Source organism: Harmonia axyridis, chromosome 1, assembly GCF_914767665.1.
Source record: "Harmonia axyridis chromosome 1, icHarAxyr1.1, whole genome shotgun sequence".
NCBI lineage: Eukaryota > Metazoa > Arthropoda > Insecta > Coleoptera > Coccinellidae > Harmonia > Harmonia axyridis.
The window spans coordinates 45,963,032-45,975,228 of NC_059501.1; the positions used below are offsets into that span (position 1 = coordinate 45,963,032).

At 38.7% G+C, this 12,197-nt stretch overlaps 1 protein-coding gene across 1 annotated transcript in view; it reads left to right on the plus strand.

Moving 5' to 3' along the window:
* Positions 1–12,197, plus strand: part of LOC123671129 — a 503,163-nt gene that overhangs the window by 237,547 nt on the left and 253,419 nt on the right. Inside the window, exon 3 of the mRNA XM_045604823.1 lies at positions 8,164–8,373. Within this exon, the coding sequence (XP_045460779.1) occupies positions 8,164–8,373 (210 nt within the window). The remainder of the gene's footprint in view (positions 1–8,163; positions 8,374–12,197) is intronic.

Genomic DNA, 12,197 nt, shown 5'->3' on the forward strand with positions numbered 1-12,197 from the left:
CTCACGGCTTCGTATCAGTGACCCCCTCCTTATCGTTCAATAGCGACCAATTTGCTCTTATTTTTTTGTCAACGCCAATTGGCAGCTGTATCTTGTGCTACCTGTATAAACCTTTTCATCATTACACTCTTTTGGTAAATTTTAGAAATGTTTTATTATATTTATTATATCTTACCATCTTGAAAAATCACCCCGTCTCCACTGAGGCAAGCCGTGGATATCTAAGTAGGTAGTTCAGGTAAAAACCTGAATTTTGAGGTTACAAAATTTTGAGGTTACACCTTCTGGCCAGGCTTCAGAAGTTCTTTGAATTCCAGATCTCTGCTGTCGAATTTGAATGCCTTTTGTTTTGGGTGATAAGATTTCAGTTCAAAGCATAACACATTGGATGAAGCTTTAAGATGGTTCAGTCACATTGATTTGGTCTGCGGTAAATTGAAAATTTCATTTTTCGCTATGAGTAGAGTAAGACACTTGTTTCCCATGTCATCGTTGATCAATATTTATTACAGCTTAGTATATAGCCATATATCTTACAACATCCTACTTTGGGGAAATTCTTCAGAGGTTAGTAGGGTCTTTATTATTCAAAAGGACGTCTTGTAGACAAGTTTTTTCACAAAATGGTATTCTCACGCTGTCTTGTGTTTTCATTCTCGAAACTTTATTATATATTTAGGAAAAAAAGAATAGCATCACAAAATTATCAAGCTTTCATAATTTCCATACAAGAAGTGGGGAAGTGCTGTTTGTGCCAAAACACAGAACAACAAAATTTGAAATGTCGCCCACATATCAGGACATAAAATTGTTCAATCATTTACCTTCCCATATTACGTCTCTGAATCTTAGAGAATTCAAGGCCAGTGTGAAAGCTTTATTGTTAAGAAATTGTTATTATACTGTTAAACGATACAGTTGATAATTATTTATGTTAACTTTTTTCTTTTTTTTGTGACTTATCTCACACATAATTGTATGTCTTATGAGATCAATAAACGATTATCCCGACTTTTGCCTATAGGCGTAGGATTTCTCCTCGCCGTCGGCTTCTCACTCCTCGCTAAGAGGAACATTCACTCAATCCCAGATATTTAAAATATCAGAATTGCAGAGCTCGGTCGTGTCCGGTCCTTGTGGTCTCCCTGGTTCTCGTCGTCGAACTTCTGGTCCTCTTACACGCTAGCCTTGGACCTGTCCTTCGCGTCCTAGGAATTTTCTCACCGTAATTGCAGTACCTAAAAGAACAGCTTTTTGGATTATATTACATATATACTCACTAACTCCTAGTTGCTAGATATTTCTTCTGGGATTTTTTGGTACTTTTCCTGTCGTTGAGATGATAATTGGAATAGTTCTCGTTGATATCATTCCCCACTGGCGCTTTATCTGAAATTCGAGGTCCCTATATTTTGAAATTTTTTCGACCTCTTTTTGACGCATGTTGTTGTTATTGGGTATTGCTACGTCGATGAGCATTGCTGCCTTTTGATGTTTATCAACTAGCAATATATCTGGCCTGTTGTGAGGGACTGTTTTATCAGTCAAAACTGTACGATCCTAGTACAGTTTATAGCGTTCGTTTTCCAGGATGGTTTCCGGTCGGTATTTGTAGTATGGCACTTTTTCAGAATGAATTAGTGTTAATTTAGTTGCCATTTCTTGGAGTTGTATCTTTCCTACTGCATCGTGTCTCTCTTTATATTCATTTCCTGCAAACATTTGACATCCTCCCATGATATGTTGGATTGTCTCATTCGTTGGATATCCATAACGGCATCGATCGTCAGTAATAGTTCGATCCTTTATGATATGCTTGCAGTAATTTCTTGTTGAGATCACTTGATCTTTGATGGCTAAAAGAAATCCTTCCGTTTCTGGATACATCGCACCTGATGTGAGCCAATAGTTCGACGCTTCAATATCGACATGATCCTGGTTCACTTCGTTGAAATGTCGTCCATGTAGGGGCTTTTCTCTCCATCTTTGCAGTTTTTCTTGGATTGTCTGGTGGTTGTATGACAATTGCTCCTTGTGCAGTTGCAAAAGTGTTGATTCGTCTGCTTCACACAGTACTTTGACGTGCCTGATTTGTCTCTGAAGTATATTCGTAGGCATTCAATTTGACCATGGACAAGTTCCATGATGTCTAGCAGACCTCTGCCTCCTTTATTCCTCGGCAGTGTCGTCCTCTCAATGCTACTTTTCGGATGGTGCTTGTGTGCTTTCGTCATCAAGGTTCTCATTTTGCGTTGCAGGTTTTCCATATCTGTTTTGCTCCATGGAATGATACCAACAGAGTATGTGAAAATTGAACATGCATATGTGTTGATGGCTCTCATCATGTTCTTGCTGTTGAGGTTTGTTTTTAAAATTTTGTTGATTCTCCTAATGAACTCAGTTGTTAATTCTTCCTTCATTCTTTGATGGTTTTGTTTCATTCCTAGGTATTTATAAAGATCGTCCGATTTCATTGCTTTTATCTCCTGTCCATTGGAGAGAGCTATCGGTTCATCTTGGATTTTTCCACGCACTACGCTAATCGTACGACACTTGTCCAATCCGAATTCCATCCCCACGTCTTTCGAAAAATTTTCCACCAGTTTGACCATAATTTGCAAGTGGTTTTTGTTGCCTGTTATAAGTTTCAGGTCATCCATGTATAGCAAATGATTGAGTGCAATAGTATTTCTATTTCCCTTGATATTGAAACCTGTTTCCGTAGCTTTCAGTTGTTTAGAAAGGGGGTTCAGCGCCAAGCAGAACCATAAGGGACTCAATGAATCTCTTTGGAATATTCCTCTTTTTATTGGAATCTTTTTAGTAGTTATGTTCGCTGTAGAGAGTTCGATATTCGTTCTCCAGTTGCACATTGCATACTTCAGAAAGTTTATTGTAATTGGATCGATCTTGTATATTTCCAAAATTTTTGTCAGCCACCCATGTGGAATAGAGTCGAAGGCCTTCTTATAGTCAAAATATGTCGTAAAAAGATTTCTGTGTTTTTTGAAGGCTTGGTTACATATGATGGAATCTATTATCAGCAGTTCCTTCGATCCTAGTGCATTCTTGGAACATCCTTTCTGCTGTGCTGTCATTATGTTATTGGTCTCGCAATGTTTGTAGATACGAGATGCTATACATGATGTGATGATTTTATATATTGTTGGTAGACATGTAATTGCTCTGTATTTTGATGGATCCGCTGTATTTTGCAGATTCTTCAGTAAGAGGTAAGTGGTCCCTGTTGTTAGAAATTTGGGCATTTCCTTTGGATTCCTTATAACCTCATTTATGGTTTCAACTAGCCTGCCGTGTATACACCAAAATTTCTTCAACCAAAAGTTGTGGATTCCATCTGGGCCGGGTGATTTCCAATTGTGTGTGTTTTTCAATATTTCATGGAATTCTTCTATAGAAACTGCGTTATGCGGCATGTGTTATATTGTCTCACAGGATTTCTCTTCACTTCTTATCCAATCAGCCTGAGAGTTGTAGGGATTTGGTGTAGCCAGTTGATCTGTCCAAAAATTCTCAATATTCTCGACGGTTGGATAACTTCCTGGTGTTGCTGACATATTATTGTTTAACATTCTATAGAATTTTCTTCCGGAGTTTTCAAAAATATTATTATCGTGTTTTCTTCTATAGCTCTCATTGTATCTTTTGAGTCTTTCGGAGTACACACTAAGTTTTTGTTTCAGTGTGTCTAAAATTTGTTGAGCATTTTCATTGTTTGAGTCATATGTTGTATATTGCCGGTGACGATCCATTATTATATTCACCATTTTTCGTCATTTTCTAGACGGCGAACCTTTTGCAAATTAAGTGAGCCTCCCAATATCTTGGCGGATGCTATGAACTTTATGTTCTAGCCTTTTTTGCCAATGTAGTTTATTTTGTTGTTTTTCTCTGGCTGGTTGCTGACTTTTAGGTTTTGGCTTTACACCTAGCACTGTTGCTATTGAAAATGCTGCACAGTATATGATGAGGTGTAATGATTCGAGATCATGGTAGTCAGAAAGATACTTTGACATAAGCTTCTTGTTGGCCAAGACCAGAAGATGAGATAGTTTCTTGGAGGTCCTTAATCTTGGTAGAATCGGTCGTCTCAATGGATCTGTGCCCTCAATATCTATAACGCATCTATTCATTGTGGCAGTAGTTCTCTTTGGTCTTCTTCTGAATTTTCGACGGGTGCAGCATATATATTCCGTCCTTGAGCATCACTTATTGCTATCACATCTGCGTTGTTTTGTTCCTCAGTGTTCTTTTGTGCATTGATGTTCTGTTGGTTTTCAGCACAATCGTAGTTTTCTTCAATTGTCGTTTCGTTGTTAGTGAGGTCTCTATTTTGTAGCCTCAGTTGGACTTAATTTTTCATGGTGTTAAGTCTCTCATCGGGTACAAGTGTTTTTCTCAATATGACCTGGTATTGGTCGGCTACTCTTTGCTCAGAAACTTGGAGTTCGGGATAGTTTCTGTGGAATTCTGCAAATAATTTTTGCCGGTAGCATATCCTCTTCGATATAAGCCACTTCATAATATATGCGCATGATCGTTTCATATATCGAACTTGTCCATTTCATGCGTCTTCTTGGTAGACCTGCTTGGGTGAGTGGGGATTGGGGATCTTGCGCACCACCTTCAGCGGTCGGAGAAACTCGTGTTATTCTTCTCCTAGAATGTTGAGATTGTGGAGGCGTAGCATTTTGTTCGACAGACGCCCGTCTCCTTAGCACTCTATCACCGACGTCCCGCAAACTGTCATGTCCAGCGCCGGCTCCAGACACGCCCTGACGAACCTCAGGCAGCGACTCTATATTCCTATTCCTCAAATTCACCATCATTCATGGGTTCCTCCGTGTCGTGGGGGAGACGGCCTTTGATCGCTTTTACGATCCGCAGAGCTACGGTGGGAGAATTCTTGAGCTGCTCTCCACACGGCTTCTTCCGTTACCCTGGACAGGGACCCTTCGACAGGTTTCAGCTTCCCGGGTCAGGGAGCTCCTGGAATCTGCAGTGGGCAGGAGTCGATTCAACTCTCCTGATAAGAACCCCTTAAAACTTAATCTGAACGATTATTATTATCCGACTTTTGCCTATACGCGTAGGATTTCTCCTCGCCGTCGGCTTCTCACTCCTCGCAAAGAGGAACATTCACTCAATCCCAGATATTTAAAATATCAGAAGGGTAGAGCTCGGTCGTGTCCGGTCCTTGTGGTCCCCCTGGTTGTCGTCGAACTTCTGGTCCTCTTACACGCGATCCTTGGACCTGTCCTTCGCTTCCTAGGAATTTTCTCACCGTCCTTGCAGTATGTTGTTATTATTATTATCCGACTTTTGCCTATACGCGTAGGATTTTTCCTCGCCGTCGGCTTCTCACTCCTCGCTAAGAGGAACATTCACTCAATCCCAGATATTTAAAATATCAGAAGGGCAGAGCTCGGTCGTGTCCGGTCCTTGTGGTCCCCCTGGTTCTCGTCGAACTTCTGGTCCTCTTACACGCGATCCTTGGACCTGTCCTTCGCTTCCTAGGAATTTTCTCACCGTCCTTGCAGTACCTAAAAGAACAGCTTTTTGCATTATATTACATATATACTCACTAAGTCCTAGTTGCTTGATATTTCTCTTGAGATTTTTGGGTACTATTCCTGTTGTTGAGATGATAATTGGAATAGTTCTCGTTGATATCATTCCCCACTGGCGCTTTATCTGAAATTCGAGGTCCCTATATTTTGAAATTTTTTCGACCTCTTTTTGACGCATGTTGTTGTTATTAGGTATTGCTACGTCGATGAGTATTGCTGCCTTTTGTTGTTTATCAACTAGCAATATATCTGGCCTGTTGTGAGGGACTGTTTTATCAGTCAAAACTGTACGATCCCAGTACAGTTTATAGCGTTCGTTTTCCAGGATGGTTTCCGGTCGGTACTTGTAGTATGGCACTTTTTCAGAATTAATTAGTGTTAATTTAGTTGCCATTTCTTGGTGTAGTATCTTTCCTACTGCATCGTGTCTCTCTTTATACTCATTTCCTGCAAACATTTGACATCCTCCCGTGATATGTTGGATTGTCTCGTTCGTTGGACACCCATAACGGCATCGATCGTCAGTAATAGTTCGATCCTTTATGATATGTTTGCAGTAATTTTTTGTTGAGATCACTTGATCTTGGATGGCTAAAAGAAATCCTTCCGTTTCTGGATACATCGCACCTGATGTGAGCCAATAGTTCGACGCTTCAATGTCGACATGATCCTGGTTCACCTCGTTGAAATGTCGTCCATGTAGGGGCTTTTCTCTCCATCTTTGCAGTTTTTCTTGGATTGTCTGGTGGTTGTATGACAATTGCTCCTTGTGCAGTTGTAAAGGTGTTGATTCGTCTGCTTCACACAGTACTTTGTAGATCTCTGACGTGCCTGATTTGTCTTTGAAGTGTGTTCGTAGGCATTCAATTTGACCATGGGCAAGTTCCATGATGTCTAGCAGAGCTCTGTCTCCTTTATTCCTCGGCAGTGTCGTCCTCTCAATGCTACTTTTCGGATGGTGCTTGTGTGCTTTCGTCATCAAGGTTCTCATTTTGCGTTGCATTATTATTATTATTATCATCCTTGTCAGGCAATTTTTCCTTTGCGTACGTCGAGAGGTTATCTACTTTATCTACGGTAGTGTTTGAATCAATCCACCTACCCAGATCCATTTCTGCCTTCTGGAGCAATCTTGATTAGCTGATTATATCTCCCATTTCCTCTAAAATCTCATTTCAAATGACATTTTTTCAAGAAGATTTTTCGGAATGCAACAGTTTTGTTGCAATGGGTTGTTTTCTGCTTTGATTGTATTTCTGAATTTGAGGTTAAAATTTGGGACGAAGACGAGGTATTTGAACTGCGACGGAGCTCATGACAGCGTCAATATATGATTTATTGTAGATTTTTGGACTAATATTTTCGGCTCGTGTTTCTTTCACCAGTTCTCGTAGATATCGAACTCCAAACTGAAGCGCTTCTTTTTCCTGTTTTTGCGATGTTTCAGTTTGATTATTCAGATTTTCACAACAAACCACTTCTGCATTGTCTGACTCTACTATGTTGGGTTTCTTCTTAATGCAACTTTCGTGATAGAAGGAGAAGGAGATTATGCATACTTTTACGCTTCCTTTTCTGTTTTTACAGAACTTCATAAACGACTTGGGCTCAGAGTGATAGGAGCAATCCGAGAGCACGTCTTCTTCGTCCAGCATCATGTTATAAACATGTCCTGTTTGTGTTTTTATTTTTTGTGACCACTCGACAAATGAGGCTTTTATTGATGTGGTTTGGGCTGCTTTTGATCTTTGATTATGTATCGCAAACTTTCTTGGATGTATTGAATGGATGGCACCTGACTCAATAATCCAAGGATTCTGATAACGATGGATTCAATGCAGTATCGATCTAAACCTCAAAAAACGAAAAGGACAAAATTGGTTCCTTGAATAAAAGCAGGTGATTTTTTTTCATAGTTCGAACATGAAAGATTGAAAAGATATCAACAAAGTGAATTTCGATAATCTTCTATCAACTTATTGTGTGCAACTCCAGTTCAAATCTTTTTATAAGCATGGCATATTACAAAATAATTATTTTTATGTTCAATACTGAATCGAGTGTCCAATAGATAAGTAGTTCAGGCTAGGTGCAGTGGAAAAAGATATATTTATAAGATTATATAAAAAAGAGATTTGGTTGGTAAAGTCCAAGGTGAAGAGAATGAGAGGAAACTAAGATAGTCCCGATCCTCTTTCCATTGTTATCTATTGATTGTTCCCGATGGAAGATTGCTCCCTACTTTGGGGGTCAAACAGTATTTTTTCCTTTTTTGATCTATTTACATTCTGGTTTTTTCACAAAACGATGTTCGGCAGCACTGTCATCACCGTTGACAATCAAAACAAACCGACAAACCATAATGAGCATAAACACACGAGCTGACTATTTCCTCAGAAAAGAGAATCCACAAATGTATAATCCGGAATATTTTTTCAAACATTAATATTCGACGAAATAAGAAGTACCAAACTTATCATATAAATTCTTCTTAGTCAACATTTGACAACTATTCATATCCCATTCAATATCAATTTTCTCATTTTATTATTCAACTGATTTTCTCGATCAGGATTTACAAACCAGTGACGACAACCCTATTGACCTCAATGCATTTTTCGAGGATGTTATAAAATTCAAGAAGGCATTCAAAATGATAAGAAGGGCATCCGCCGAGAGCCAAGCTGACAACACTTTGTCCAGGGATCGAAGAGAACGAGATATTGATGAATACGTATATGATGAGGACAATTTTGTGACAAGTAATAAGAAATTGAATAATGTAAGTTACTCAAAATACATATTCCAGCATCAATTTCAGGATACAATTCATTTAAATCTTTTCAATTACGAAATTAAATTGCTATTTTTCTCTAAATACCGAGGTCAAAAAGAGTCTGGATGAAGAACATTGAATAGTGTTTTGAGCTTGTATTCGATCAGATCGTTAGATTTCGAGTTATTCACTTGTAGGGTTTAATCTTCTCAAGAAGTCGATGATCTTCTGAAAGTTCATTGGTACTGCAGAACACATGAAATGAACTTTCCTACAATTATTTCATTCAGTACTTTTGAAATCATTTTTGGCTTGAAACTCAGAAATTGCTAGCTGATGTTTCAATGTTTTTATCTCAACTCACAAAGACCTATACATGGTGGTTCACAATGAAATTTTTATGAAGAAAATGGTGACGACGAGGTTTACAATATTCCAGACTGTTTCATTCTAATTCGTATCAAACCCGCAACCTCGTCGGTTTAAAAGACCATATAGTAAAATATATTTATATTATAATCTATTACACGCAAAAAAATCTATTCTCAAATTGGGTAAATAATAATTGGTTGAAATACATGAGAGATTCATATAATATAAGCAAGAATATAGTAGATTTGGCTCAACTATACTTTATTTTCGAAATTCAAATATAACAAGTATTTCCAATGAGTATATGATATTCTTCAATTTAATATAGTCGGTATTATTGGCCCAAGGAAATTTTCAATATAAGCTTTGAGTGAATGACTATACTTGAAATGAGTGGTTGGAAAATTTCGTTTGAATATGAAATATTTTCAAGTCAAGATTTTGAATTCCTCAATTTCAATCGTTTAAAGGTAGTGAATCAAATACTCGAATGAAAGTATTAATTAGTCAAACCAAAATTGAGTTAGTGTTAAAACAAGTATGAAATGTGGTCAATTCAAAATTAATTTTATAGTTGTTCCGAAGAAACAGTAAACTCACTTGAAATGAATATTAATTGAAATCAATTCTTTGAAGTTATTCGATAGAATAAATGCAATTATCTGTCCAATCCATTAGATTTCTTAATCTGAACCAATGAACTAAGTACAATTATATTGTCGACTGAAGAACGATTAACGGCTGGTTAATATAACCTATTTACTTCTCACTGGCAGTTAGCATGTTTTGGTTTCAATAAACAGCTAATGACAGAATCTCTATCTTTGATTAGAGATAGATGGAAATTTTTGTAGATAGTTGATCATAGTAACCAAAACATGCGCAGTTTTGTACTCATTGTTGCCATGCTAACTGCTTGTAAAAGTAAATAAGTTATATAAATAAACCATTAGTCCTTGCTAAATAAAATACAGCATATATAAAAACAAATTTATTTCTCTTCCCGAAAAATACACATATAATAAAGAAAAATCAACCAATAAATCATATCTTCATTGAAAAATAATTGTTTTACATTTACAACTCAGGTTCGAAACCATGACGGTGTGATTTGCTCTGATTCTCTGGAGTGTGCCAACTCATTTGCCAGATCTTTTGCTTCAACATTCACATCGGAACCTGATGAACTTATTCCTGATGTTGAAGCACCAAGATGCCACCAGACTCTCGATCGTATCAGCTTTAGTCCCACAGAAATTAACGACATTCTAAGGTCACTTGACCCCACCTCTGCACCAGGTCCTGACAACATTCCTGCCAGCATCCTAAAACACTGTGCTGGGTCTCTAACCTATTAAAAGACTACTTAATATATCTTTTGATTCTATGAAGCTGCCTACAGTATGCAAATGTGCCAGGGTGACTCCATTGTATAAGAAAGGGGACAAGCTTGATACTTCAAATTATAGGCCTATAAGACTGCTTCTTATTATTGGTAAGATTGCCGAGCGGTTGCTCAGTTCGAGGCTATTATCGTTCTTTGAGCGAAACAACATTATTCTTGGCGATCAGCATGGTTTTCTCCCAAGGAAGGCAGTCCTAACCACCTTGCTGAGGTGTATTGATGAATGGACTAAATCACTAGATCGAAATATTCCGATGGATGTTGCATATTTGGATTTCTCGCGTGCATTCTATCGTGTGCCGCATAGAAGACTTCTCCACAAGCTCGAACATTTTGGTGTCAGGGGTGGACTCCTACGATGGATTGAATCTTTTCTGCAGGATCGCCAGTTTCAGGTGAGGGTGGCTGACGTTACTTCCCGTAATTTCGCAGTTGGTAGTGGCGTGCCTCAGAGATCTGTCCTCGGCCCAATCCTATTCCTGGCTTACGTGGCAGATTTGCCGACGGGCTTGGTCTGCCGTCACTCTTCGTACGCCGATAACATTAAGATCTTCTCTGATATCTCTTCAAGTTTTGACTTGCAGCAGGATTTGGATCGCATATTCGAATGGTCGAAAAGGTGGATCTTGCCTTCAAATATTGAAAAATGTGCTATTATGTACTTGGGAAGAGAAAACCCTGGTCACCAGCACTTCATTAATGAGCAATTGGTGCGAGTTACCAGTTCCCAAAGCGATCTTGGTTTTGTGGTTTCTGACGACCTCAGTTGGTCTCAACATATTGAATATATAGTGAGCAAAGCTAATAGACTCATATATCCCATCAAGCGATCGGTACTAGAATATGCTGGTCCTGTCTGGGCGCCTGTGCTAGTTCGAGATCGCGAAACCCTGGAGTCTGTTCAGCGAAGGGCTATCAGGATTCCATTCGGTATCATGCGTCTAACGTACGAGGAGAGGCTCAGTTTGTTTGGTCTGCCACCTTTTTCTGGATAGTGCTGGACGGCGTGGTCATCATCTTAAGCTCTACCGTTCGAGAGAATTTTTTCTCTAATCGTGTATTCCACGCTTGGAACGCACTGCCTAGTGAAGTTGCATGCGCCCCGTCAATAAACGCTTTCAAAAACCGTCTTAATCATCATTTGACTGTATCGTGATTTTCAATGTTAATTTGTATTTTTTTTTCCTGCCTTCTCTTTTTGATTGTATTGTTTTGAACTCCTCGCTCACTAGCAACGTATATCTTTGAATTTATTTGTACCTGAGATGTGAAGGCTTTTGCCTCCTCTCTTATTTTGAATAAATGATAATAATGATGATAATAATAATAATAATGCAATAAGCAAAACAGATATGGAAAACCTGCAACGCAAAATGAGAACCTTGATGACGAAAGCACACAAGCACCATCCGAAAAGTAGCATTGAGAGGACGGCACTGCCGAGGAATAAAGGAGGCAGAGGTCTGCTAGACATCATGGTCAAATTGATTGCCTACGAACAAACTTCAAAGACAAATCAGGCACGTCAGAGATCTACAAAGTACAGTGTGAAGCAGACGAATCAACACCTTTGCAACTCCACAAGGAGCAATTGTCATACAACCAGCAGACAATCCAAGAAAAACTGCAAAGATGGAGAGAAAAGCCCCTACATGGACGACATTTCAACGAGGTGAACCAGGATCATGTCGACATTGAAGCGTCGAATTATTGGCTCACATCAGGTGCGATGTATCCAGAAACGAAAGGATTTCTTTTAGCCATCCAAGTTCAAATGATCTCAACAAGAAATTACTGCAAGTATATCATAAAGGATCGAACTATTACTGACGATCGATGCCGTTATGGGTGTCCAACGAATGAGACAATCCAACATATCACGGGAGGATGTCAAATGTTTGCAGGAAATGAATCTAAAGAGAGACACGATGCAGTAGGAAAGATACTACACCAATAAATGGCAACTGAATTAACACTAATTCATTCTGAAAAAGTGCCATACTACAAATACCGACCGAAAACCATCCTGGAAAACGAACGCTATAAACTGTAC